The sequence below is a fragment of the Haematobia irritans genome, chromosome 1 (genome assembly GCF_050003625.1).
Source record: "Haematobia irritans isolate KBUSLIRL chromosome 1, ASM5000362v1, whole genome shotgun sequence".
NCBI lineage: Eukaryota > Metazoa > Arthropoda > Insecta > Diptera > Muscidae > Haematobia > Haematobia irritans.
In genome coordinates this window covers 11,639,031-11,666,967 of record NC_134397.1, presented here as the reverse complement: position 1 = coordinate 11,666,967, position 27,937 = coordinate 11,639,031, and the positions used below count along the sequence as shown (strand labels likewise).

General features: G+C 35.1%; 4 protein-coding genes and 1 long non-coding RNA gene across 5 annotated transcripts in view; 2 read left to right on the top strand and 3 right to left on the bottom strand.

Annotated features, from left to right (window-relative positions):
- The window catches only part of LOC142237503 (uncharacterized), a 141,069-nt gene that overhangs the window by 86,716 nt on the left and 26,416 nt on the right, over positions 1-27,937 (bottom strand). The gene's annotated exons all lie outside the window — the stretch shown is intronic.
- Positions 1,607-2,429, top strand: LOC142237464 (enhancer of split m4 protein-like). Its single transcript, XM_075308796.1, has one exon. The coding sequence runs from the start codon at positions 1,649-1,651 to the stop codon at positions 2,177-2,179; it is 531 nt and encodes a 176-aa protein (XP_075164911.1). The 5' UTR covers positions 1,607-1,648; the 3' UTR covers positions 2,180-2,429.
- Positions 4,341-5,053, bottom strand: E(spl)m4-BFM (Enhancer of split m4, Bearded family member). Its single transcript, XM_075308784.1, has one exon. The coding sequence runs from the start codon at positions 5,003-5,005 to the stop codon at positions 4,532-4,534; it is 474 nt and encodes a 157-aa protein (XP_075164899.1). The 5' UTR covers positions 5,006-5,053; the 3' UTR covers positions 4,341-4,531.
- On the bottom strand, positions 20,841-21,790 carry LOC142237450 (enhancer of split m5 protein-like). The gene has a single exon (XM_075308773.1). The coding sequence runs from the start codon at positions 21,713-21,715 to the stop codon at positions 21,155-21,157; it is 561 nt and encodes a 186-aa protein (XP_075164888.1). The 5' UTR covers positions 21,716-21,790; the 3' UTR covers positions 20,841-21,154.
- Positions 25,446-26,205, top strand: LOC142237446 (enhancer of split m5 protein-like). Its single transcript, XM_075308768.1, has one exon. The coding sequence runs from the start codon at positions 25,479-25,481 to the stop codon at positions 26,007-26,009; it is 531 nt and encodes a 176-aa protein (XP_075164883.1). The 5' UTR covers positions 25,446-25,478; the 3' UTR covers positions 26,010-26,205.

Here is a 27,937-nt window from a genome sequence, read left to right as displayed (position 1 = left end):
AGAATAGTGAATCGCAGATGAAAGTCCAGCAAGGGTTTCAAAGACAGTAATGTGGCTCCTCTAATATCAATAATTATTTTCTTACACTATGAAAAAATTTCTACATCACTATTGAATTTTCAACTCTACCTAGGGAATTATAGGGCTGGAATAAATTTGCCACATTGCGAAACGAGTGGCAAATGTATACCTGCTCTCCTATAGACAATTATTCATTTGATAATACCAAGCAATCTAATTGCTTCCTATAGCTTTGTGAAAATAAAACCTTAATTAGAAATGACAGCCAGTCTAGACGTAACACAATACGTTCAGTTAATAGGCGATCTTATCGTTACCAAATAATCTAGAAAGTTATTCTGATATGACTCATCCAAATAATGAAACTGTGTCTGCAAATTTTACGTCAATAATGAGTTTTTGTCGGAAATAAGTCAATCAGGTTTGTTACGTTAAGTTGGGTATAGAGGCAGCCCGTTATTCTAGTCTCACTTAGACTATTCAGTTCATTGTGATACTACAAGTGGTGAACTTCTCTCTTATCGCTGAGTGCTGGCCGATTTTATGTTTAGCTCAATAAGAAGGGTCCTCCTTTTTATAATCGAGTACGAACGACGTTCCACATTAAAGCTTTGAAACACTGAGAAATATCGCCAGCATTAGAGAGAGGGGAAAATGCACCATGATCCTTTGTATACAAGGCGGGCATGCTAACCATTGCATCACGTTGGCTTCTCGGGTCTGTTAACATCCGCGCATTAATGGAAGTCTCTAAAAGTTATTTTTTCCCTATCCGCTCATACAACCTCTTCAGCACATGATGTTGAATTTTTCAGAATTGCATTTGTCTAGTTACCTCTGGCTTATATTTTTTTAACTTAAAGTTATTCTCCCGACTTACTTTCATATGCTATATATAGCATTCCCAAGGGTAGTTGAACATCTCACGTCATGCCTTTATCCATCAATTTTACATCTTATTTAAATATTTCAAGTTGATATTGCGCCAGCAACTTTCTGTATAGTCAAAACATCAGAGGATCTCGGAACTGAAGATTTGATTCAAGTGAAAACGTAACCAATTAATATAATTGGTTACCAATAAATAATTTCAAACCAACAAAAAGCAAATCAAAGTAGACCACTTTCAAGGAAGCTAATTATCCAAAGAGGAAATTGTCATCTTCATTTGGATTTTGTTCGCGGTATAAGAATACAAATTTTCTCCGTAGGGAAACTCAGTTCCATAACAAAATATGTAAACTAAATTTACTGAATTTGAAATAAAATAAATCTCGGATATATTTTATATTTTATTTGTATGTATGTAAGTACAATAACAAATTTTTATGTGCGGTTTAACTGCAATTTTATGACTTAAATCTATTAGGATAGGAACACTTAAATCCATAGTTTAAATGATAATTGTGGAAACAAACATTAGTGACCTTTTCCATTCCATAAAAGGGAATCAATGTTATACCTATGAATGACAATGATTCGTTTACCTGCAAAAATACCTTTCTACACAAGGATCTCAAATGCCGTTGGGTATAAAAGGCCTTTGATGGCAAGGATAAGACATCATTCACATTTGAGCATTCGTTCAGTAAAGAACTCAAATAGAAGCAAAAATTCACTTTCTAAAATGTGTGTAGAAATTTCAAACGAGTCCTTCAATGTAACCAACGTTACCAATCTCTCCAATAAGAAGACCATGACCTACAGCATAAAAAGGTTATTTAAGCAGCTCTTTAAACATCAGAAATGCCAAAAATTAGAGATCATCGATAAAAATCAAACATCCGAATCCGTGGAGACCTTAGACAATAACAACAATGTCAACACTACACTTGAGAGCAAATTGTTTGACATTTCTCAGTCGACGAATATTCTAGAGAATAGTTGTGAAAAAGATTTCGGCTATTTATCCGATCAACAATCTTTTGAAATGGATCCTTTTGAAAGTTTAATTGAGGAGAAATCTTATGAATTGGAAGATTTTGACTTTAGCTATGTCAGTACTACAGTTCCTGTTCACTTTATGCGCACTGATAATGGAACATTTTTCTGGACTGCCAACACTGAAATACCAGCCGATAACGATCTGCCACAACCCATGAGCTGTTCGACCAACAACCAAATAGCCTGCCGACAAAACCGTTGGACCCAAGTCTAAGCAGCAGATGAAATGCAGTACAGAAGTAAATGGCTTTGCGAGCTTCCGTTGAAGTTCGTGAAATGCTATTCATTAAAGATGTCTTCCAATATAAGTTTCAATTAACTTCACTTTATTGTGAAGTTTAATTTGAGACCATTGTCATTCCAAAATGCCTTAGTATTTAAGTAATTGTGATATTTTTGTTGTTTTTAAGAATATTAATAATATTTAAAAATAAAAAAGTAGCAATAAATTATAAATAATTAAATGAATGTGTTTTAAATAGCAAGGATGATAAAGGAAGGATGGAAAATACAGACTTTCAAAACGAACTCTTTTTGGCAGTATTGCATATGAAACCTAGGTGGTTGTACCTTCTCCACAAGATAATAACAATTCGTGCCATCATTTTTTACAACTTTCAATGTGGATTAACTCAACAACAGTACATTGAGAGACTTAATTCAATTTTTAGCGATGAGTCTCTGTCAAGGACCAGTGTTTATCGATGGTGTAAACCGAGGTCGCAGTTCACTCCAAGACGAATTTCGTGAAGGTTGATGCTGTGCACCAACTGATATTGCAAAATCATCACGTGACCTTCGTGATATTGAAACAGGCATTAGAGTGACCAGCATATATTCAATATTGCATGAACATTTGACCGTCAAAAAATCGCTTCAAAAAAGGTTCGTGTCGATTGGTCGAAAGATATGCTCCAAAAATACGATCGTGGCGCTTCGATATACGTCTATGATTTACGTGTATGAACCCGAAAGTAAACAGCAGATGAGCCAAATCCAACAAAAGTTGCTCGAGCGCGAATCACTTCCATGCAAATGATCGCCGGTTTTTTTTTTTTTTTTGAAAAAGGTGGAACTGTGGTACTAGTGGCAGAACAGTCAATTCTGAGTGTAACACAGCCATTTTTTGCCAGTTGTCTTCCAAAAAATCAGGAAAACCAACCGTCTAAAACGGGTCACTCTTCACTCGTCGTGAGGCCAAAGATTTCATGTCCTTAAAATACGAATACAAATTTTGCTTAGCATAGAAGACACATTTCTCTAATATAAAGTTTTTTTCCTTGTCTAAAAGTCGATAAACTTTTCAATGAAGTCGTATTGTCCTAATAATTAAGTGATTTGACTTAAAAATGGGTATCATAACATGAAAGAAAAATTTTTTGGGGGTAAGGTCATCTTGACTTTAATAATTCAGGAAAATTCTTTAAAATGAATAAAATTGTGTTTTAATTTGTTGTCTTTTTGCATCTTGAATACAAAGCAAAAAATCGTTAAAAAATAGGACATGTTTTTCAACACTTTATTTTAAGGACGTTTTTTACTTGAAACATAGCATAATTTCTAGTGGAAGTCGAGTCTGAATTTGGAAAATAAAGTTGTCGTTAACTCTTTTTTAAAGGACTTTGATAGCATATGAAAACAAAACCAAAATTTAAAAGAGAATTGTGTCTTAAAAGTATCCTTACTTGTATTCTCCGCTTCTTTGGTTCGGAATCAATACCAAAATTGTTGAAGTAAAGACAAAATCTTTGGAACCGCTTTTTTCAGTGTACAATGCGAACTTAAACTGTCGTGTTAATTAACACCGTTAATGACAAACCTATGTCAAATTGAACAGTCCCTCGCATACGTTTCCACCAGAACTGGGACTGGACCAATCACACCAGGACTAGTCCCTTACACGCCCTGGGTTTAATTCATTTTACTCTTGTTAAATTTTACAAGGGTATCCTTTTTTTGACTCAATCAGTTTTTCCCTTAAGTTTTTTCTTAAAAGAAACAAAACTGGATTCTAACATGAATTTACGAGATTATATCTGAAATACTTATTGGAATTGGAAATGAGGTACCAATAGATATAGGTCATCCAGTAAAACGGGGTAACAATATTGAAAAAAAAAATGGAAAATAAAAAACCAGTATGTAGTCCAATAAGATTTCAACCATTAAGAAGATCTGAAATCTTAAGATTTTACAATCAGAATACTTCCTATTCCCTCTTCTAAATCCCCATTAGATTTTAAATAAAATCTCATAATTTTTAATAAATAAAAACAAAGGTGCAATTTTCTTTTATAATTTTGTTTGTATTGGTTTTTAATAAATATCTTTTTGTTAAAATTAAATATTCGTAAATAATATCACAACATTTTAAAGTTTTTGTTTTTTTTTAAGTAAAGCTATCGTTTATGTTTCATGTTAAATTTTCTTGTAAAGATTTGAAAATTAACAGAAACACTGGAAGACAATGAAGGCATCAATGATTAAGGCACAGATGGCAGGCTTCTTTAGGTTGATGAGATTGAAGCAGGAACTGTTGATTGGTTGCTGGTAATCTGCATGGCTTTTAGGCTTGGGCCCAACGATCTTGCATACAGGCCAATTGGTTGTAGGTGGAACAGCTCATTGGTTCAATAAGATCATTATCGGCGGCAATATCAGTACTGGTAGTCCAGAAGAATGTACCTTGATCGGTGCGAATGAAATGAACTGGAACTACGGTGTTGATTTCACTTAGATCGTAATCTTCGATTTCATATGATTGTTGTTTGGCTGAGAGACGTTCATTGATATCGTTTTCCTGGGATTCAACTGATGTGCTAACAAATTCAATGTCAGCATTGCGGTTGTTCTCCATTGATTCGAGCGATTCCAAAGATTCGGCTTTCTTGGCATTTTGGATATTTTGTAACTCAGCCAATTTCTGAGATTTCTGGTGTTTGAAGAGTTGTTTCAACAGTTTTTTAATGCTGTATGAAACCATTTTCTTGTTGGTGATTTCCATTTTGTTGAATTGTTGGTGAGCAATGTCTACGCACATTTTGTGATTTGTTTTGAGAAATATTCTGTGTGTCTTTACTGAACTGATGTTCGAATGCGAATGATGTCTTATCCTGGCCACCCCTGGCTTTTATACTCACACAGCTCTCTCAGTCGGCGATGGTTATGGCAAAGTCGACGTCGTCCTAGAGCAGGTCTTGGAAAAAATACCAGCACACCACAAGAAAGACAAAAGCCTGTGCATTAGGGTTCGTTCGTTATAAGTCCCTTCATCATTCTGCTCTCCTTTGTCTGTCTGTCCACCCGTCCGTCTTTGGTATACTGAGTGTGGGAATGTTTTAAGGATACATTTGCCCTCAACAAAAGTCCATACATAAAAAATGGCAGGTGTGTTTTGGAAATTTCATAACCTGCATGAGAGCAACAAGGAAGATCCATACTCCATACTACTCACTCCTGCAGGTACTTTACGGTTAAAAATGCCATAAGGGAAAAGTAAAGTAAAATAAATATAATTTTTATCCTTTGTAAGGATCGTGAGAAACATACATTTCTTCATGTTCCCACACTTTGGTTAGCGGACAGACAGATGGTTGATGGACGGACAACGTGGAAGAAGGATAACTGCTTGCTTTTTTTGACAAAACAAAAGGATTTCTTCAGCTCATTTTATTCCTTATTTCAAGTGTGTTGTATCCTTTAAATAATATAGTTCCTTTAATGATCACTTAGTTTTTTTCTTTATTGGTAACCTAGATTGTTTTGAGTTTGCTTTTGCTTCTACTGCTGCGTTTGGTGTATGGCTCTCATATTACTCTGGTGTTATCGATCGATAAGATCCTCCCATTCATTCTGGAACACGTGTGCAGTTTGTATTCCTTCAGGATCGTGGGAGAATTATTTTTTGGTTTTTGAAAATTTTACATTCGTTCACGCTTCAATCATAGACAATTAGGATGAAATGTTCAGAAATGCCTTTACACTCCCCAGCAAAGTAAATAGACACGTGTGCGTCTTGGAACCTTCTTGGGAAAACAACAAAAACAGTGCTTAGAATTTAAATGCCAATGTCTTTGAGGGGGGCGATAACAACGACGATTACGACTCAAGCATAGCTATTCTGTCCGTCCATCCATGGTTGAATTCTTTCAGAACGTGGGAACGTTTTTGGGTTTCTTTAAGAACGCTATTAGATTAAAGAGGGACAACTGACTAGGCGAACTATTGCTACATGACATGACTTAAAGGGAAACCAATAAAATAGTTTCTTTTCAAAGCAAAGAATAGCGACAAACAATGACAAATACCTTCAAATTATCATGGGTCGTTGGTGCTTGTGGCTATATGGTATTACCCTCAAACTATGAAAATCACATCAAAATAAGTGAGAGTAAGTAATTAGAAAAAAAATCCCATAGATTCCTTGGTATATGGTTAAATAACAGATATAAACCTAATGGTATCCTGACATTCCATTCCAATAGGATACTTAAGGTACTCTATGAGAAAGTATTTCTTGTCTGTCCATAGAACGTTTCAAAAGTGCGTTCAACTTGTGACCAATATAGGTTTTTTTTTTCTAGATTTTAGAGTTATCCCCATTCAATTAGCAAAGCACTTTCACTGAGAAAAAATAAAAAATATACTGATACCTTAAAGGTAAGGCAACCATCAGCACTAGCCTAGGATGAATCATCAGAGTCGTTCTCTTTTATTGTTGCTTGTTTTGGCAAGAGATAGACACGGATCATTTTTTTCTATGGCCTTTGGCGATAAGATTCCTCCCTCCATTAATGATTAATATCAATTAGTCTTGAAAATGTTAATTGACAAAACCTATACAGGAAGTGAAAATAAATCTCTTTCCAATGGATTTAAATGTAGATGTCAATTAGGACTAGACTAATGACATTTTAAGAATAAGTGACTTTTATGACCTAGATTTGACAGCCTAGTTTCTTGCGTCTATATTACACCTGAAATCAGGTCTGTACTTCGACTGACCGTTCGTTGGCTTAATATCGAATAAACACGATTAGCACGAGGTTTTACGAATTGGTCAGTTTTGAATTTTTTTCTTCTTTCTAGAACACGATGTTCTGAAATGTACCACATTCTAGCAGTAGCATTAAAGACTTTTGAATAAATATTTGTTTCACTTTGTGGGCGCCAATATTAGGCAGTTGTGAGTCAGCTAATTGTAAGGAGGATCACTCTATTACACTTGAAGTTCATTACGAATAATTTTCTTTTTCCTTACAAACGCATATACAAATGCTTTGTAAACAATATGATCGTCTACTTTAACCTTATATACCAATGTAAACTCCGTGAATGAAATCTATTAGCTTTCATGTCCATAGGGGGTCCGACCCTGGCCGATATGGATCTTAAGCCAATGAGTGAAAAACGTTATCGTCATTTTTCTCTGTACTCAGTACTTCGTACCAGGGCAGATCCAACCACTTCCAAGACTCACTTAGATTACGTACGTACATTTTCTACTCTCTTTCCCTTTTACACTACACCTTTTTCTTTCTCACCGGGTGGATTGTGAAGGCTTAGTTTTTGTGTTGACAGATTGGACAATCGGATTGTGGTCATGACAACATGACCACAAACCGGGTCCAAGAGATTTTATGTACCCGGTATTCACGTCAGAACTGCATTTCCGAACGCTTACTAAAGTAATGCCCTTCCCCACCACATTCCACTAGCCTATCGTCAACCACCATTGTCAATAGTCTGTCCGCAATAACATAATAGACAACGTTGACTCCCGGAACTGTTACTTTTCCGAAAGTTGCTTTTCCGAAAGTTGCTTTTCCGAACGTTGCTTTTCCGAGCGGTTACTACCGGAAGACACTTCCGTAATGCCTTCCCCACCACACCCCACTAGCCTATGGTTAAATATCTACAAAATAGTGGGAATGTGTGGTTACTTTAATTTCTATATGGTTTACAATGCCGCTCCAGGCTCAAGTGTCAGACTCACGCCAGTATTGCCTTCCCGGACGTTTACTACGACCCGTCCCATAACGCCTTCCCCACCACACCCCACTAACCTATCCTTAGCCACCAATCTGAATAGCCTGTCTGCAATAAAAGTTGATACACACATCTGTCGTACTTGTAGGTGGAGATTTAGCAGGCCTATGGAACTTATACGAAGATTCTTCTGTAGGACGTCAACGCAGCTTAATTTAGATATGGTTTGCAATTCCGCTCCTAAAAGAAGCACCCAGAGCATTAATATAAAAATAAAATTTGGGTGTACACTTTGCTATGAAAGAAATTATGAAAGTAAGCAAAAGAAAAGTTTCTCACCATTAATCGTTATAATGATACTGATAAATCTAACAAACGCCGTGATGGTGGTCCAAAATAAACTGAAAGCATGATCTAAAAAAAAAACGGAGTCCACGCTCTAAGGCATTTTATTGTATATAGAAAAAGAGCTCAAGGTAAAGCCGTACAAGTTCCAAAAGTCACCAGATCATACATCAAATCATGTAAGAAAGTCAGACTCGAACGAGCAATGTAGTGGCTCCGATTTCACGAACGTGGCGATGAGTCGAATATCGTATACTCTGACGAGACAAATGTTCACTTTCAGAATGAGTCTGACCACAAATCAAAAATTGTTGGTATAACAATACGGTCATACTAGGCTGATATTTAACCGAAATCAAAAAAGAATTTGTCAACACAGTTGAAACTTTAAGCTCAAATTGGATACATAACACCACGATAGGCGCGATTTCCAAAAACTGTAAAGCTCCTGTAAAAATGTTTGAAAGTTATTTTGGTCAAATATTTGCCTAATGTGACCATACCCCACACCTTACAGGAACCTGTATGCAGTGGTGCTGTTATGTGTGGAAGTTCTTAAGTTTTTTGTGACAAATATGCTAAAATTTTCAAAGAAATATTACAAGTTTCACATCCTTACAAATAAATTGTAATTAATTAAATTGACTACCTTCCTGTATTTGTAAATATTGAATACAACACATATTGAAATTTATATTTAACAAATCAAAAAAAAAAAATGAATAAAAACAATAAAACTAAAAATAAAAAATGCACACATACAACTTATAGATAGTACATCACAGCATCCATGCTGTGGCACAGCACAAGTCATTTGAGGCAAGCCACACAAGCGGTATCATGCCTACAAATGAAACTGACCTCCATGACATTAATAAAAGCATGGAGAAAAATTCCTAAGCATTGGTAACATGAATGGCACACGTCAAGTCACGTTCAGCCAAACACAGATTGGGACTCGGAAAGCCCAACTTGTTTCTTTTGTTAATTCCTGGTGAAGAAAAACCTGCATTTCCACGACTTGTCAACAACACGTGTTAAGAGAGGAAAAACTTAAGTCTACAGGCGATAAAGAAACTGAAAAAATAACTCGGTGGAACACGCAGAGAAGAAACATGATTGTCACAATCATATTCGAAGAGCAAAATAATATGATAGCAGCTATTTTTGCGGCGACCATGTAACATTTTAACCTGCAACCATGTTGGCTCAGTGAACATGGTTCTAAGAAAAATACTATTGTCCTCATCTAAAATGTTATTATATTGATAAAAAGAATTTTGTTTCCATTAAAAGACAATGGTCACGATCTAAAATGTTATGTTATTCGTCAAAAATGTTTTCTTCTAGTTAAAAGAACATGGTCACAACCTATAATATATGTTGATTTTTATGAAAAAACTTTTTTCGTCGTCGAAAAAAGGACGCCACTTGAGAAAAGAAAACACAAAATCAACTTTGTTTATTTGTTTTTATATATTTATAAACTAATTCATTGTTTATTTGTATTTATAATGTCGTGCACACAAACATCACATATTTTTTACACACTCTAGTTTGGTTCAATTTCAACAATAAGTAATCATTCCATATTTACTTCGTGCCCATCAAATGTACAAACTGCAAATAAAAATAAATTATACCATGTATCAAAATGCAGAACAAAAACCAGGTACATTTTTTTCAATTACACTTTCCGTGTAATGGCACGTGGTTTTATACCACGTGCCATTTCTGAATAAATAAATTAAAACAAAACACAATAATTCCGTATTCTCCGTCCATTCCAAGAAACAATCAGCACACGACTGACGCGCAAAATGAAAATCGTGTGTACCTGCTCAATGTTTTTATAAAATTCTTTTTGCTGAAAAAAATAAAAAAGTAAATGGTCACGAAAACTATGTACATGATCTTTATGGCCATGTAATGGTTCTAGACATGTCTATACGTAACCTATAAAAATACTTTTTTCCATGCAAAAAAGTAAAAAAATTGAATGGTCAGGTACATGATTTTCCTGACCATATAATGGTCTCAAATTCTATCATTTAAATAATAGAACATGTTTGCGGCATTTGAGAACCATTTAAATGCTTATTGCCAACATATATTTTTCTCCGCTCGAAAATTATTTTTACAAAGACAAAATACATGGTTTTCGGGACAATTACATACTCTAAATAAGCATTAAATGGATGCGGCAACCATGTCCAAACATGTTTTTTCTGTGCGTGAAGTCTTGATGATGCACAAGAAAAACAATAGAAAATCTAATAGTACGTTGGACCACATGTTGATAACCCACAAATCCTACTCTCTGCTGGAATTTTTGTACGTCATAGATAGGCAATTCCCTTTTGCACTTTGTACACATAGCAATTTCAAAACTTCCCATTTAAAATTATGCTAACGATTTCATATGCGGGCGTAAAATCCCAATAGCTCATATACAGTTGAGAGCACGTACCACACAATCTCATGTTCTCAAAACATTCCGAAAATGAACAAGTTAAAACACGTTGCCCTCTCTAGGATTCTGCTAGCATGTGTCCTGTAGTAACATTTTAACACCAATTTGTAAAATCTACTAAAATTAAATATCCTACACAACCTGCTTAAATCATTGAAGATTTCCATGCAGTGAAAATTTGAATTTTCCACACGTTTACTTTATGCCTCATACACACACACATGTTTGTTAAAAAAAGATTTCCCAATATAGCAAGTATAACTGACCATAGAAATTTTCCCAATTGATGAGTTGTAAATCAGAAGAATAATTGAGAATGTCACGTTCTTCTAAACGGAGACTGCCATCATATTCAAGATCATTTCAATCTGAGTACTAGAATAGCTATCACATATGTTTTACATCATCCTCCAATACAGACACTGACCAAAACGATATACAATAGAGATGAGCGGGTTTTTCTTTTCGCAATTGTGAGAAATGTCATGTTCAAAAGTGTCAGTTACACTTATCGGATTTCCCTTGGCCACCAAACTGCCGCAAATAAGGGAAACTTTGGCAAGAACACGTGTTTCAAGTTTACTCTGTGTTGGAATTGCTGTCACTTGAGAATACACCACGTAGAGCTCTAGATTGCGTATACAGTGGTTTATACCAAAAAGAATTGTGAATAGCTATATCTGAAAAAATGACATTTCGGAATTGGAAAATTTTTGTTTTCCGATATTTTCTTAACCCAAAAACATACCAACTTAAAATTAGGCAAAATAGTTCTCTTTAATGAGAAGTTTGAATTGAAATCGGATTGAAGTCCGAGAGTAGTATCAAGATTTTTTTGTTATAAGAAAAATAAACTCTTGCGATTTGTGATTCCGAACATCAGAATATGGGGGTATATCATTATTTTAGATTAACTTAGACTATTCATTGCGATACAAGTGGTGAACTTCTTAGTTATTAATGAGTTTAGTCCGATTGTATGTTTAGCTCAAGGGATATCTTTCTTATGACCGAGTCCTAACGGCATTTCACGTTACCGTGAGGCCACTTAAAGAAACGCTTAGAAAGGTTCACCACCATTACTGACAGGGGCTAGATTAGATTAGGTATAGTGGCAGCCCGCTATATCAACCTCACTTAGACTATTCAGTCCAGAAGAAGAGATAATCCACCGCAAAAAAATTAGGCAGTCATGCTAGCCATGCTAGTGGCACCAAATTAATGACAAGGGACATCCTTTTTACAGCGGAATCCGAACGGCGTTTCACTTTAGGGGGAAACCACTCAAGAAATGTTATGAAACTCACCAGAATTACTGAGAGGATATAAAAACTTGTTGGTGTTCGAATCAAGCTGGGGTTGAACACATGAGTCGTGACCCTTTGTATGCAAGGCTGGTATGGAAACCGTTACACGACACTTGCTTATATAGCTACCTTTATTATTACTCGATCAAGAAATGAGGTTCAAGCTGCACGAATGTAATCTGCTGATATTTTACCCATTGCCATGCAATGGCTTTCTTCGTCGCATCCATACTGGCAGATATTCTGTGATGACCTAAAAAGCAAATCCTATTGGATAGGCATCTTACGAATTGGGCACCCATAGTATGGAGGAAATGAACTTCAGACCATGAATTTTAGCCATTCTTGGCATACACGTGGTTCATGACCAAATTTGTGCATGTCCATGTCACCACGTTCCCCAATATTTTCCCCCCATTACCATTCAAATTAACTTGGACACTAGCCTCGAATATAACTATTGCAAAGCTGAAATCGGCTTTCATTGATGTCCGTACCATGATAAGGAGAATACCATCGGATGGGCGTTCCTACTTGCGCACTACCATCATTTTCATAGATTACAAATTGGTCAATTGGGTTCAATTTGGGAAAACACCACCCAAGCTAATACTTTGCTATTTCGAGTGTAACGTTTATACGTCTACCATTAGCTCGTTTTTCAATATAACATATATAGAATCCGTTCACGTGATATTTTCAGACCCTTAGTCATTTAATTGACACTACGGACACATCATTTCAGGTGTTGTTATAGCCATGGCGTTGCGCATCGCTAAAAGTATCATTACGATTTATAGTGAGATACAGACATTTTTTTCACTTTGAGGAGTTTGAGCTACATATGAGGTATCGATAACTCTTGCAGCCAATGTTTTTTAAAACAATAGATAAAATATGGCATTACGAGCGTACACGTATGTTTCACCAAATATTCTGAATTTTTACTATGGCATTTCTCGTCCTTTAATAATGAGTATAAATTCTAGCTCCTTGCTCACCGAAGCTAGAAGTCTCAGTGATGAATGAATTTCTGCGCAAAATTGAAATAAAATAGTCTAACTACCACCGTGGTGCAATGATTAAAATGCCCGTATTCGATGGGTTTAAACCTAGTTTCGACCAAACCGACAGAGGTGAATTACCCTCTCTCAGTAGTGCTGGTGTCATTTCTTAGTATTCCAAGGCTTATCTTAGTGGTTTGACTACAATATGAAACGCCGATCTGTCCCTGCACTAAAATGGTCCCTTGTCCTTGAGCCAAATATAAAATCATAGGTAAGAGTGAAGTTCAAGTTTGGACTGAATAGTACAAGTGAGCCTAAAACAATGAACTGTCACTATAACTAATCTAACAATTCTTTGCCCAAAATAGTAAAATTGTTTGATTATTCACACAAACTCTTATTTTATAGAGCTCGTATTTCTACCACTAGCTTAAAAAATTAACCAAAATTCAGAAAAAAAGTTCCAAACTGAGTCCCCTAAGTCACGGTTTGTATGTTTAGACTTCAAAAAATATGTCAAATTCCTTTTCAAAGATCTTTGTGGGATCTTTTAATAGGAAATATCGATTGGAAGCATATTTGGAGCGATGCCAGCGTATGCATGTGATTGATTCAATTTCAATTATTGGTCAGTCAAAATAATTTTGTGAATTTTTCGGTAACAACGACCTATTTTCGGCTTCCTCTGTGTTCTACATCGAACCATAACCAATCCATGATGTTTGATTTTCTGGACCAAAAAATATTGAAATTGTTTCTACGATCAAAGTCACTGTCTTTCAATGGAGTATCGCATAAAACATTATGCGATACTCCATGAAAAGCAGTTTTACAAGACCGTACATTTACCAAGTACACCCTCTAATTATGTTATTTACCGTCTGGAAACACTTGAACTCATCGGCCTCTTTTTTTTTATTAATTATTTTCGAAAATGTTTCGGACACCACATTGTGGATATATGATACCATGAATCTAAGGATAGAAAATCCAAAAAATTTAAGTGGAAAACTTTTCAAAGTGTGCCATAGTTAATTTTTCAAATATTATTGATTTTACTTAAATTTGTGAATTAGAGGTGGAAATAGGATAGTGATATATGATCGTTAACATGAGTAAGTCATTTGGAAATGTTACATCTCTTATATGAAATGACATGGTAAAGGACTTAACGATTAGAAAGGAAATGTTTTATGTTGTTAAACATTAGGAAGAAGACTAATATGTAAAGTTGGAAATTACTATGGGTAGATTCTCTCGCCTATAATTAATTCTACACCACAAATATCAATATCATAACCACGGTTGCCACATTTGGTAGATTTTACTAAAAATTTAAGCTTTTTTACTGTTTGGTGGATTGGTAGAAATTTTGATGTTTTGAAAAAATTTACATATGATGATTCAGTAACTTAATAATGTCAATTCCCCTTTGAAAAAATATTCTACAAGATTAAATTTTAAAAAAATGTCTATACGAATAAAAATTTGGGAAAATTTTATAAAGAAACAAAAATTTTGACAAATAGAAATAACATTTTGATACAATTTTGTATAGAAATCTTGATAAAATTCTCTATAGCCCTTTCCGACCGTGTACGCACAATTGTGCGGGTAAGTTTAAGTCTCTATAATTTCTTTAATATATGACGTACTGCGATAAGAGCGGCAAAAAAATAATTGTGTATGCTCTCTCTTTGTCTAAGATTATGAAGAACCGTTATAAATATTTGTTTTTCATATTAATTTTGTAGTTTCAGCAGTGTACTTTGCGCATTTGTAAAAATGAGTGGAAGAGGTAAGTTTGCAAATAAATTAAAATTATTTAAATTGTGGAATATTTCATCAAATAAGTGTTTTCAATAAGAAAACATATTAAATATTGAATGCAAACAGTAACTTCGTGATTATTTTGTGTTTTTTTTGATATTTTTACGTCCGGACTTTTACCGGAATTTACCGGACTGCAACAATTGTGCGTATCCTGAAAAAACAGGATACAGGAGCAAACTGAACAAACTTAACAATTTAAAATGTTCTATGTACACATAAATAACAGAATTCAAAAATTTAGGAAAATCTATCACGTGGATCGGCTATAGGTCGGAAAGGGATAGAAATAAAATTTTGGTATAATTTTCTATAGAAATACAATTTTGTGAATAACTTTTCTTCTATAGGAATAACATTTTGAGACAATTTTTGTGATTCAATATATTTAAACATTTTAATATTCGTGTTAATTCATACTATCAAAGACTATTGTGTGCTTGTCTAAGTAGCAATTTTCCCAAATGGTGCAAGCTAAAATCGTTAAAACCTATAAAATTCGACACATTTACTATTCAAAGGTATTTATACACCAAAAAAATTGTGGATAGGAGGGATCCTTCATTCATTCGAAGAAAAAACATGTTTTCCATACTAACCAAAATGATTTGATAAAAAAAAAAAACTTCAAATAGGATTTTTTTTATTGTGGTAAAATTTTCTTCAAAGTTTGGTAGATTATTTTTGACACGAGTGGCAAACGTGATCATAACTCGAATCAAGACAACTATTTCGAAGTCGTATCTTCTAATTATAAAGATGAACTATTTTCAATGAACATTTTATAGTAATTTGATAAAGCTAAAAATCTTAATATAAGAAAATGTGTCCATTTTAGAGGAGCAAACAATTTTTTTTAAATTACGACAGTATTTTTTTCTTGTAGAGATAACAGATCTTTATCACCATAGTAGGTTTTTGGAACTTCATAAAAAAATCAAAAAAATACCCAGATAAAAATCCTAATAATGTTATTAAAAGAAAACTCTTTCCCCAAATTTTGATTATCATCTCACTCCCATGAGAGAACCAAGAAATGAACCGTCATTGATATTGAATTTCATATCACATAACCTAATAAATTTTGTCACCCCATACCAAGATGGGGGAGAAAATATAGAAAATACAACCAAATCCATTCATTAAAGTGCATTTATGATCCCTTTATCGTTGGTATGTTTATCAACACAGAAACCTTAAGAACTCTAGACAGACCTTTTGATAAACACCAAACATCATTCTCACCTCCTTTGCCCTTGGCAAGGCATGCAAGTAAAGACAAGACATGTCTAAGTCTAAGGGGAATAAGGCGGCGTGACATTTTTCTAAAATAACAAACAATTAAATAGAGGAGACCCTAGTGCATACACTTGTCTCAATTTCCTAACCATGTTGGTCTTTTTTAGTATATTTTTCTATTTCTTCTTGACTTGCTGTAAATGAAATCTTTGCGTTGGTATTATTCACATCATTTTACACGTTTAAGGCTTATGTGTCATTTAATCCAAATGGCATTTATGAAGCCCTCATCATAATGGACTACCACACGTGATGTTACCATACAGTCCCAAGAATCCTTTAGTAAACCAAAATAAATATAAAAAAAATATCCAAACCAAACAAAGAGAATTTATACGATCTCCGTAAAAAAATATCAGCAATGATGTTGGTTTTAAATCTGGGTACCATAGGAATTTAATCTAAAATAAACAATCAATTTTACACTTGTACGATGGATCTGTCAATATGGCACAAGTAACACGTACAGAGGTACGATAATATTTTACTAAATTCCACAGGACTTCTATACAAAATCCACCACAATTTATTCTACATTGTTTCACTTGTTCGGCCGCCCATTGCTGCTGCCTTGCTTACTTTCTGATAAAAAGGGATCATCAAATCACACGTGCACCAGCACCAAAACTGATAGTAAACAATGACATGTTATACTCCCGATATTCAATGATATTAAAAAACTACCCCCTGGTCAATAGCCTTTTATTTGTGTGTTTTGCCGTTATCCGTTCAAAACTAGTTCTCCCAAGGATGGATGAACACGTGCAAACCACCCCTAATGAGGAGGACGATGCATTGTGATTTGATATCAAATCATGTGTAAAAGGACAAAGGAATAACGTTCAATAGGAGTTTCTTGTCAGTTTTTTTTTTTTGTGAAATAAATGCCATCACTTTGTTAAAGGACTGCACTTCGTTACGCTTGGTCAACAAAGGAACAAGTGTTTGCAAAGGATTTTAAGGGAAATTAGGTTGCAATATTGGTTGCTGGTGGTTGCACTTGCGCAAAGCAAAGGCTGAGTTGGGTGTGCACAACCTCATTTTTCTTAAGGGTGGTTCGAAAAAAAAAGTAACCGTCATTTCAATCTGAATTTTAAATGTTGTAAAATAAGGCCTTCTCCCTGAACGAAGTTATACTAAAAAGGAATTCCTCTTTTTTCTATCTTAAAGAAAGTTGGGGTTTTAATCATCATTTTGGATAAACCGACTTTGGAGAATATTGAAAAGTCGAAGTTGAAATATATGTGAACTAAGGATTTTTAGTTGTATGACAAATTTAATATCAAGTTGGAAAGTTCCCGATCTGACATATAGATATATACTATGATTTTTAATTAGGTGAAGTAGGAGCCCGATATTTCGGGCTCACTTAAGACTATTCACTTCATACAGTGGTGAACTTCCTAACACTAAACTTCAAAAGAGAAACTTCTGTGAAAGTCGGTGCTTTGATCTGTAACAAAGATGGAACATGGTCTTATTATTATACTCGAAAGTTCAAGTCATTCTCTTCAAAGCGCGGAAACCCCTAATGATAACATGGTCCTATTTTCATTGAATACCTTGAAAGAGGAAGGAAGGATTATTACGTAGCATTTGAAGAACGAAATAACGGCTGGCTTTAAAAGAAAAGAAAAAGAAAGTCACCAGAACTGAAAACAATGCTCATTAGGAAGAAATTGAATTGAAATTGTCCATTAAGATGGAGAGTATTAAAAGATTCAGAAAAAGGGTTGGATATATTTTGATTTTTCTACAAGCTAAAAACGTGCATTGAATTTTTTTAAGTCCAGTGAAGTATGGATAATATGTTTAAGACAAAATTATCTTTTACGTCTTCTATGTAAGAACAAGAAATAGTTGGCTTCACGACAATACTTTTTTCAGTGTGGATTACTATAATGTACTAAAAAATTAAGCCTCCCATTATCAAAGAATTTGTCTTTACACTAATGATGGTGGCATTTATTCCGAGTTAAGGAAGCGGCCTTGTATGAAGATATTTTACAATTAGTAATATCAATTAATTTTTTAATTGACTTTCAATAAATTTTTAATCGGTACTATCATTTCTGTGATTGAAGGCATTTCAATTAAAAATTTATTGGATCAATTGATTTCGTGATTGAATACAAAAAATATTTTTTTGTGTGTATATGCATCAGATGGTGTCAAAGTTCCTCACAAAAAGTGTTAACCACAATTTCAATTTCCAAATATAAATTATTCTAACTTTTTAGGTAAAAAGCGCCTTTAAAATAAAGTCTTGAAAGACATATGCCATTTTCCAATATACTTTAACTTTATAGTGAAATTACAAAAAATCAGCATATCTACGGGCGATTTTTATAATTTAGAAGTTATTTTCCCGACTTTTAGGACAAATTATGTAAGATACCCATTATAAAGTCGACAAAACGCCTAATTAACAAATGTATCGATTTGGTCAAAGAAATAATTTTGGTATCAATGCATTCCTATTCGAAATGTAAACAGATTCTTCATTATAATTCACGGATATTCTGCTAAAAAACAAAAATAATCAACTGCAAAATCTTCAAAATACTTTCAATCTTATATCACTTATAACTTGTCCTTTAAATACCCAGCAAAACAATTTGAAAGTTCTTCCAAAGGCACAACTTTAAAAGCACTCCCAATGATGTTCTTTATTTTAACTACCCACACCCTCACAAAAATCGCTTCTGTAACATATACTCCCAAACATATTTTGCTTCAAGCATATACATTTTTGGGTATTGCCCAAACATTTATATGTTTGATCTCTACCAATATATAATATGTTTGAAAGCATATTGGTCTAAACAATATATGTTTGGGTAGTCTATGTTCCAAACATTTTGTATTTTTGAACCAAATTCAATAATGTTGTCTTCCTAAAAACAATATGTTATTATGTGACCATATAATATGTTTGGAAGCATTTTGCACCCAAAAATATTATATGCTTAAAAAAAATTCTCCCAAACAATATTGTGCTCAAAATTTTATTTATTTATTTATATATTTACAATCATAATGAATTATGAAAATAAACAGGTAATATAGGTGCTAACAACATAGGTTTTCGACCTGAATGCTCAAAATTTTGTTTCTGACCAATTGTATATTCCCCGACATCTTTCTCACTTCCACGAGATTTTTTAGTTCTTAGCACCTTTTTTGTAATACAAACATTGTAGAAGAAATTATTCAATTTTATGATTTTTTATTTTATTTTAATTTTACCTTTTGCCGGACGGGGATTCGAACAGCGGACCACACAGTTTGTAAGGATCAAAGAAGTAGCTGATCAATTGCCCAAGGAAAAATAAAATGTTAATTTTGTAATAACAAGCAACAACCACCAACTTAATTCAATATCGCTCCCTGTTAAATAGCGCTCCAAGCTACTAAACACATATATGTTTATAGGCTATTTCTAAATTAATATATGTTTGCATTCAAGCATATTATATTTACAAACATTTTATGTCCCAAACATAATACGTTCTAACATATTAACATATATGTCCCAAACATGTTATGCTAGTTTATGAACATTATATGCTTGCACTCAAAAATATTGTGTTTAAAAATTTGTGTTCCAAACATATAATGTTTATAGCCAAACATATGAAAAACAGTCTTTTTCAACCGTGCAGGAAGTTCTTTTAATTCAATTTTTTATAACTTGGTATTTTCATACTTTTAATGGATAATTTTAACTTTTTTCTCAAATAAGTTAAAAACAGAGTAAGAATTCATAAAATGGTACAAATCATTTAAATTTTGCCACAAAAAAAGATTTTTTTAATTTTCATCCAAAACATTGAATTCGGATCACACCTAAAGAAGTGATGCAAATTCAGTGCAACGGCTGTTGAAATGGAGGACTTCCGTCCTATGACAAGCTCATGTTAAATTCATCGCTTCTGCGTCAACTTTGCACCACTTCCGGATCCAAAAAGAACATTTTCATTACTTTTTTGGCGACGCTTTTTTTGCTGGGTACGAAAGCTATTTGAGCTATTTGAGGCAACATTTCTCTCATAAACAATTTCCTTGACCAAAAGTCGATAAACTTCTCAATTAAGGCGTTTTGTCCTTAGTGATTCGACTTTCAAATAGATATCAATTTGTCCTAAAATATCTGAAACAAATGTTTCATATTATTAAAATCGACCGTAAATTCGATGATTTTCGTTTCTACTATAAATACTACTACAAACAATTTTAATTCAATATACTATTCTGACGATCGAAAATTTTAATTTACACTAGCATATTTGACAAAACAAAAAATTTGCGTTTTGCAAATTCTAAACCAGAACGGGGACTCAATACCAAGACATTAGAATGACTGCAAACAAACTCATTAGAACTAAGCATTTTTTTAATATTATTAAAAATAACCGCAGGTTTCTATAAATGATCTTCATCTCACGTTTACCTCGTCTCGAATTCGAGTTGTAATTTAAATTTTGAACTGAAGGTAACATTTTTTTTAGATCCGAGTCAACTTTTGTTTTGAATCTAATTTCTTTAAGAAACCCACTACCCAATTTGCTATAATCAATGAATTGAAGAATTTCCAATTTAAAACCAAAAATAAAAGAATTGATATTATGTTTAAAATGTGTTGTTTTTTTTAATTAATTTTGTTTCTTACACTAACAAGTCTTAAGAAAATATACTAACTTAAAACAATTAAAGCTTTCTTATAACATTACACAATTTATAAATATTTAAAAATGTTCTTAGATTACAGTTATTTCATAAAAATCTAATAAAGCCAATTTACATTACTTTTCTATCACAGAGTAAACTCAATAAAGGGAGTCATTTGTTTGTTATAAAATTACGAGTTTTAGGAAGACTGACATTTAGTTTAAAGCTGTCGTTGCTAAATTTAAAAACTAAGATTTCTTTGATGTGGATTACCAAGGACGCCACATAGATTGGTGGGAAGCAGGAGAACCTTGGGACGATTGGTGATCCTCCGAGTCACTGCAGTAGCCAGAGGAAGCAGGACTTAAGGGAGCCTTAATAGCTGCTGATGTGGAGGCGGATGTGGTGGCACTGTCATGAACAACTGGTACTGTTGTTTGCTGCAGTAAACGATTAAATTCTGCCCCCAAATGTGTCATAACGGCCTTGCCTGTGTTTATGTTAATGCCAGGGGTGGCTGCCATAACACGTGATACTTCATTTACGGCATTCATATAACCATTGCGGAAAGAGTCTATGGGAACCATTGCCGGTAATTTAACTGCAATTTGTTGATTCTTCACTTGAGTCTTCATGAATTCCAATGCAGATTCCAACATTTCAGCTTTGTCCATGCGTAAGATTTCATCACTACCTTGGAATTCGGCAACCAATTCTTTCAAAGCATCCAGACACTTGTTCATGCGAGCCCGGCGTTGACGCTCCAACAAAGGTTTCTTTACTTTAAGATAGTGTTGAGTTTTTGAAACGAATTCAGTTTGAGGAGCCATTTTTTGTGGACTGTACGTTTAAATTTTATTTTTGATTGAAATGAAAACTGAAGTAGTTGTGTTTTCTAAGGAAGACAAAATCGAAATGATGCTGTTGTCAGTGAGAGTGCAGGCTTTTATACTCAGCATCTCTTCGAGTTGGTCTGTCTCTGTGAGCCCATACAGTTGTTAAATAAGAGTTGCAAGAGAAACAGGATAAGAAAAATCAAAGGAAATTGTAAAGTGTGGGAATGTTTTTGGGACACAACATCCAAATGAGATGAGTCGAGACTATTGTCTCGGAGCAGGTAGCAGGTTTTTACGCTCCTTTAGAAAGACGACAGGCGAATAACTACAAGGACAGACAGACAGATGGACGGACGGCCACCTTCATTGTTAATAGAATTTTCTTAAAGGAAGAGAAATGATCCTTTTCTATGATAAATATTCGAGAACTATGCAATTCAGATCGATGAGAAAAAGATTTTTTCCCACAGACCAAAAATGTCTAAGAGCCCATTAATTTATTTTCTTAAGGATTATAGTTAGCATCCTGAAGGATATTTCGACAAACGAAGAAAATACCATCAGACCATAGGAAACAAGCAAATAGAAGGCTATATGATTACTCGGACAAATGCTTCATGTTTGGCTCTTTTGGTTTGGTATCAGTCTATTTGGATTATCGGCCAGCCACTATGATATGAAATGCTGCCAGAGCTAGTTGGACTCTGGCTTTTAGAAACGTGAGAAACAATTTTGTCGTGCGTTTCCCACGCGATGAGAACACCTGCCTTTATTTTTTCCTGCTTCTGCCACACATCAGGGCTGCGTACAACACGCCTAGCCCCTGGTTATGCTGTGTATGTGTGCTTATCTCCAATAAGAGCTAAGAGCAGCAAGCTCCTCATATTGCATGCCATGTGGTAGTTGATGCTTTGCAGTATACACTCCTCGGTGGCTGTGTATTGTTGACGTTGGTAATGATTATGATGGTGGTGTGGCTGACATGGCACAGCAACTTTATGCCTACTGAGCCACGAGCTTAACATGCATAACTTGTCATGGAATATTGTGTATGGTAGAACATTCATGGTGGTTGGTGTGGTACCTTTGCAGCACTTCGACAACTTACTGCTGTTACGCACTATATTAGCCGTGTTAACTTCTAAATATGTTTACTATTAGCGGAGAACAGATTTGCTAAAAACCTCTCGAAACTATATTCAATTCCATGGATTATTATATTTAAAGTCTATGGATTATTATATCTAAAGTCTTTCGCCGGCAGTGTCAAATAAGAATTAAGTTTCCAAAACACGTAATCATATTATTCTCTGCTGTATTATTTTTCACTTTGACTCACGCTCAATCTCTCTCATACACACGCTCTTTTATTGCCTTGGTATTATTTGTACTCACTTGCAGCACACTCTCAACACGCTACGTAATTGCATTCAGTGCGAGTGTCAGGACGTCTTGTATTGTATATTAGGGTGTATCTTTCTTGCATTTTACTTCTGGGTCGTAAATATGATTTAACGTAGCACGTCCAAGAGTAATAATTCCACGATTCGTCGATCAACGTTTGAGAAACTGTTCCCCTTTTGAACGCACGGAGAATTAACAGCTCGTGAACCTGCCGCACATTACAAAAATACTCTTAAAATATGCGCCCATTAGGACTTCTACTTGAAATGGAGAACGCCTTGTATTGTATATTATTAGTAAAAATGGATTTTAAGGAACACACGAAAATTTACCTTTTAAACACACAAAAATGGGAGTCTTTGAATAAAGAGGTGAACTAGAAGCTCCATGACCAGATTAAATCCACGAGAAAGAATTCCACAACTTGTCGAGCAACGTTTGAGCACCTGTTCTCCTTCGGAAAGCATATAGAATTGGCAGATCGGGAACCTGCCGCACATTCTAAGAATACTCTTAGAATGTACGGCCCGTTAGACTTCTACTTGCAACGGAGAACTTTACAAACATACATAAATAACATAGGATTATTTATGTATGTTTGTAAAGTTCCTATTCTATCCTATTGGCAGAGCAAATTGATGGATGAAGAACGAGGAGTCTACAAGAATTATGGGTGATTGCTGGAGCCTTCCAAATACCATCAGCGTTGCCGCTTTCCATAATTTTCAACTGCCGATTTCATAACTATTGAATGCTGGATATTTTTCAACCAGAGAGAAAGCCCACTATGGCAACTCTATCGTCACTTCAGTGAACTATAATGCTCTCCCCAGTAGTAGGCTCTCGCCTCATATATGATCGTCGAATTCCTCATTTAAATTCAATTTCCAAATAGCTGGCTTCCCAGGCGAACGTGATCAGATTCCCCGCAATAACCTTGATGATCCCAAAATCAGAAAAGAGAATCTTGGAAGCAATAAGGGAATCGATGAATACAAGATAAACGCATGGCCCGAGCAATTGAAGCAATGTAACATAGTAGCATGTACAGGTAAGTTGTCGAATACTATGAAGGAATTCTTGAGCGCAAGCAAAGGCGTGCGATACTTTTTAACCGGCAATTTATCGGGCATCCTGAAAATGAGAGAGCGATACAGAAAACTTTGGTGATCTCCGAGCTACAATTTATCTCAAAGCGCCCACAAGGTCATTTGAATGGTAATGTTGAAACATCCGAATTTAGCGGGGATACAATTCATTAACAATATCCTTAAATTTTCTTTGGATTCACTCAACTAACCAGCACTTCACCTCCCAAACATTACGGTGAAATTTCCAAAAACTATCCATCAACGTTGAATCTGCAAAACTGCAGAACAATATACATCTCATCTTAATCACTGTTCAGTGCACGAACGATAGAGCACCAACTTTGTGAGTCTGGAGAGCAATGCAGCAATGTAACATAGTCTCAGGTATGGTTAAGTTGGGGACAGCTGTATTCTGAAGGATCTCTAGAATCGTGGCAGGAGAGATGAAACAAGTTCAATCGCCTTTGGGGAAGTATGGCTGATTTATCCGAACAGGTTCTCGAAGGCTGCAAATTATCGTGTATCAGTAAGGTAAGCTATTCATCGCATTAGTAGTCATTCAACCAATGATATTTGGTAAACTCGGTGCGTACACTAGAGATACGCGGAGAAGTAGCATAGACCTGTCCTCAGAACATTAACAGTTTCTTCTGCAGTACTTCCTGGGAGCAGATAACAAGACAATTTTTCCCGTCAGCATTGAACTGAGCACTATCAGTGTGGACACGATACGCGGAGGAGTAGCGTAAACATGTTGAAATGTCGTCCTCACAACGGTAACAGATGCTTCTGCAGCACTCCCTGAAGAACTTGCGCCCGTAGAAATTGAACCCCCAGAAAAGTCAGGTTCAAACTGCATAATCTGGAGCCTATTGTATATCGTTATAAGAGGGAACCTCTATATTAGGCAGCATATCAGATAGGGTTCTTCTAAACGAACCACTCCCAAACGGCCCGCGTTCGCAGTAGTTATAGAATCATTTGGACACTTTTCTCTTTTTTTCAATTTATCAACAAGAGGCAATCCAAAAAATCTTCACTAAGCAAAAAAATCAAAAATCCGATTGAGCCTAATATACTATTCATTCTCTCTATTGAAAATACCAAAATACTTAGGGGTTGTTCATGCGTGTGCCTTAAGTCTGCTCGCTCTGTTTTGTGATACCAAATCAACTGTCTGGTATAAAAGACACTTTGGTATTCCAACGAGAAATCATTCTGACATCAACTTCGAAGAAAGAAACACCACAAAATAAACAGTAATGGCTCCTCAAATCGAATACGTTTCAAAAACCCAACATTATCTTAAAGTGAAAAAACCTCAGTTGGAACGTCAAAGGCGTGCTCGCATCAACAAGTGTTTGGATACTCTCAAAGAATTAGTAGCCGAATTCCAAGGCAATGACAATATATTGCGCCTGGACAAAGCCGAAATGCTGGAAGCTGCTGTAGTTTTTATGAAAAACGAAGTGAAGAAACCACAATTTAATGCCGCCCCCACTATGGTACCCATGGATTCGTTTCGTCATGGTTATATGAATGCTGTCAATGAAGTTTCACGTGTTATGGCTGCTACTCCTAGTATGAATGTCCAATTGGGAAAAGCTGTTATGGTTCATTTGGGCAGCGAATACAATCGTTTATTGCAAATGACAACACCAGTAAGCGAGAAAAACAACGAGGAATATTTAGCTCCTATGTCTCCAGCATCATCGGGTTATCACAGTGATGAATGTGAAGAAAATTTTTCAACATCTCCAGCTAAGACTACACCAATGTGGCGTCCATGGTGAATGGGAAATGTTAACATTTTGCCAACTTTGCAATCGAGAGCTTTAATATGAACTGGAGCACAACTGTGAGACTGATATATACATCTGTGATAACAAAAATTACTTATAAATTTATTCTAAGAGAAAAAAACAAAGCTTTAATATTTTTTAAGAGAAAAAACACAAATATAAACTAAGAAAAGACATTTTAAACAAATGCGTTATTTTTTCTAAATTAACATTCTTATTGGTATATCTTTAAAAAGTAACTAACATGAATGTCGGGAAAGAAACTCTTTTTTGGGAATGTGGCAGACAGTTGTAGCCGTGTACAATTCTTAAAATTGGCGGGGGCCAAACTGAATGGGGGAGTATATATGTATGTTTTTTACAGACCTATATACGTGGATTATCATCTAGAACGTACGTACGAGGTGTTGTGTGTACGGGGTAATGAAGCTTCAACATGTTATCCGACCGAGGAAGATAGACCCTTTGAATGAATCACAGATAGTTTTTAACTTGTTTCTACTAAATCTGATAAAGTTCTATAATATTATCCATTGCCGATGGTCATAAACGGAAGTTATGTACTCACTCAATAGAAATGTTCTGCTTTTAGACATTGTCAGATCGAAATTATGATGGACCACAATTTTATTTTTCCGTAACACAGACAATAACAAGTCGGAGCCGCGTCTAGGAAAACAAAGAATTTACCAGAAAGCAGAATACATTATTATCGAATCCTCTCTCTCCTGATGGTGTTAAGATTGTATAGCATACAATCTCAGAACTTTTGACATTTGTGTTGTTTACAGCAACTTAAAATATTCATCTCGCCCAAAAAATGGAATTAAATCTTGAACATTTTCGTGCGATTATTTTTTACAACTTTCGACGTGAATTAACTCAATAACACAGTGCATTGATGAACTAATTTAATTTTAAGCTATGAAGCTCCGTAAAGAACCAGTGTTTATCGATGGTATGTTGCATTCAACCGAGGTCGTAGTTCACTACAAGACGAATTTCGTGAAGATCGTCCAAAATCAATTGTTGATTGGCAAACCATTGATGATGTGCGCCAACTGATATTGCAAAATCGTCATGTGATCTATCGTGAAATTGAGAGTCAGCATAGACTCAATATTTCATTACCGTTAAAAGAATTTGTTCGCGTTGGATCCCACAATTTGTCAACAATTTGCTCAAACAAAAGAAGGCTCGTGTCGATTAGAAAGGAAAGCTCCAAAAATAAAATCGGGGTGCTTCGAAACATGTCTACGACATTGCGACAGTTATAAATCAAATCAAGAATTTACGCGTATGAGCCCCAAAGTAAACAGCAGTGGACCATGTTTCAAGACGAGCCAAGTCCAACAAAATTGCTCGCGTACGAAGCACTTCCAAACGCTCGCCTGTTTCTTTTCAGAAAAACTCGCAATCGTACTAATAGAACAAAGCTGGATAGTCAATTGTGGGCGGTACACAACCATTTGTTTGCCAGTTGTCTTCAAAGAAATCATTACCAATATTTTCGCTGCGATAAATTTGTGCCACACTGTTTCACTACATGGACTACAGAAGTATGCAGGCAACTGTCACAATACTCACAGCCAATTATTGGACAATTCTCGGTGTCGCGACAGGTTCTTTAAGTGACTATAATTTGATACACAGACATAAATTATGCAGCGAGCACTGCTCAGATCACTATCCACGCCACTGCCATTTATGATGCAGACAGGAATCATCCGATATCAATTGGCGATCACTCCTCAGAACTGAATCAATGTTATACCTCTGTACTCCCACGATCATCAAACCAGTAATTTCTGGCTTGTTTTCCCATCCAAACCATCATATCATAGATATACATCAATCCCTCAGGAAATTACAGGCCGGGCTTCACCACCCAAAGCGCTAGGTGTAGATGTAGCTTCTAA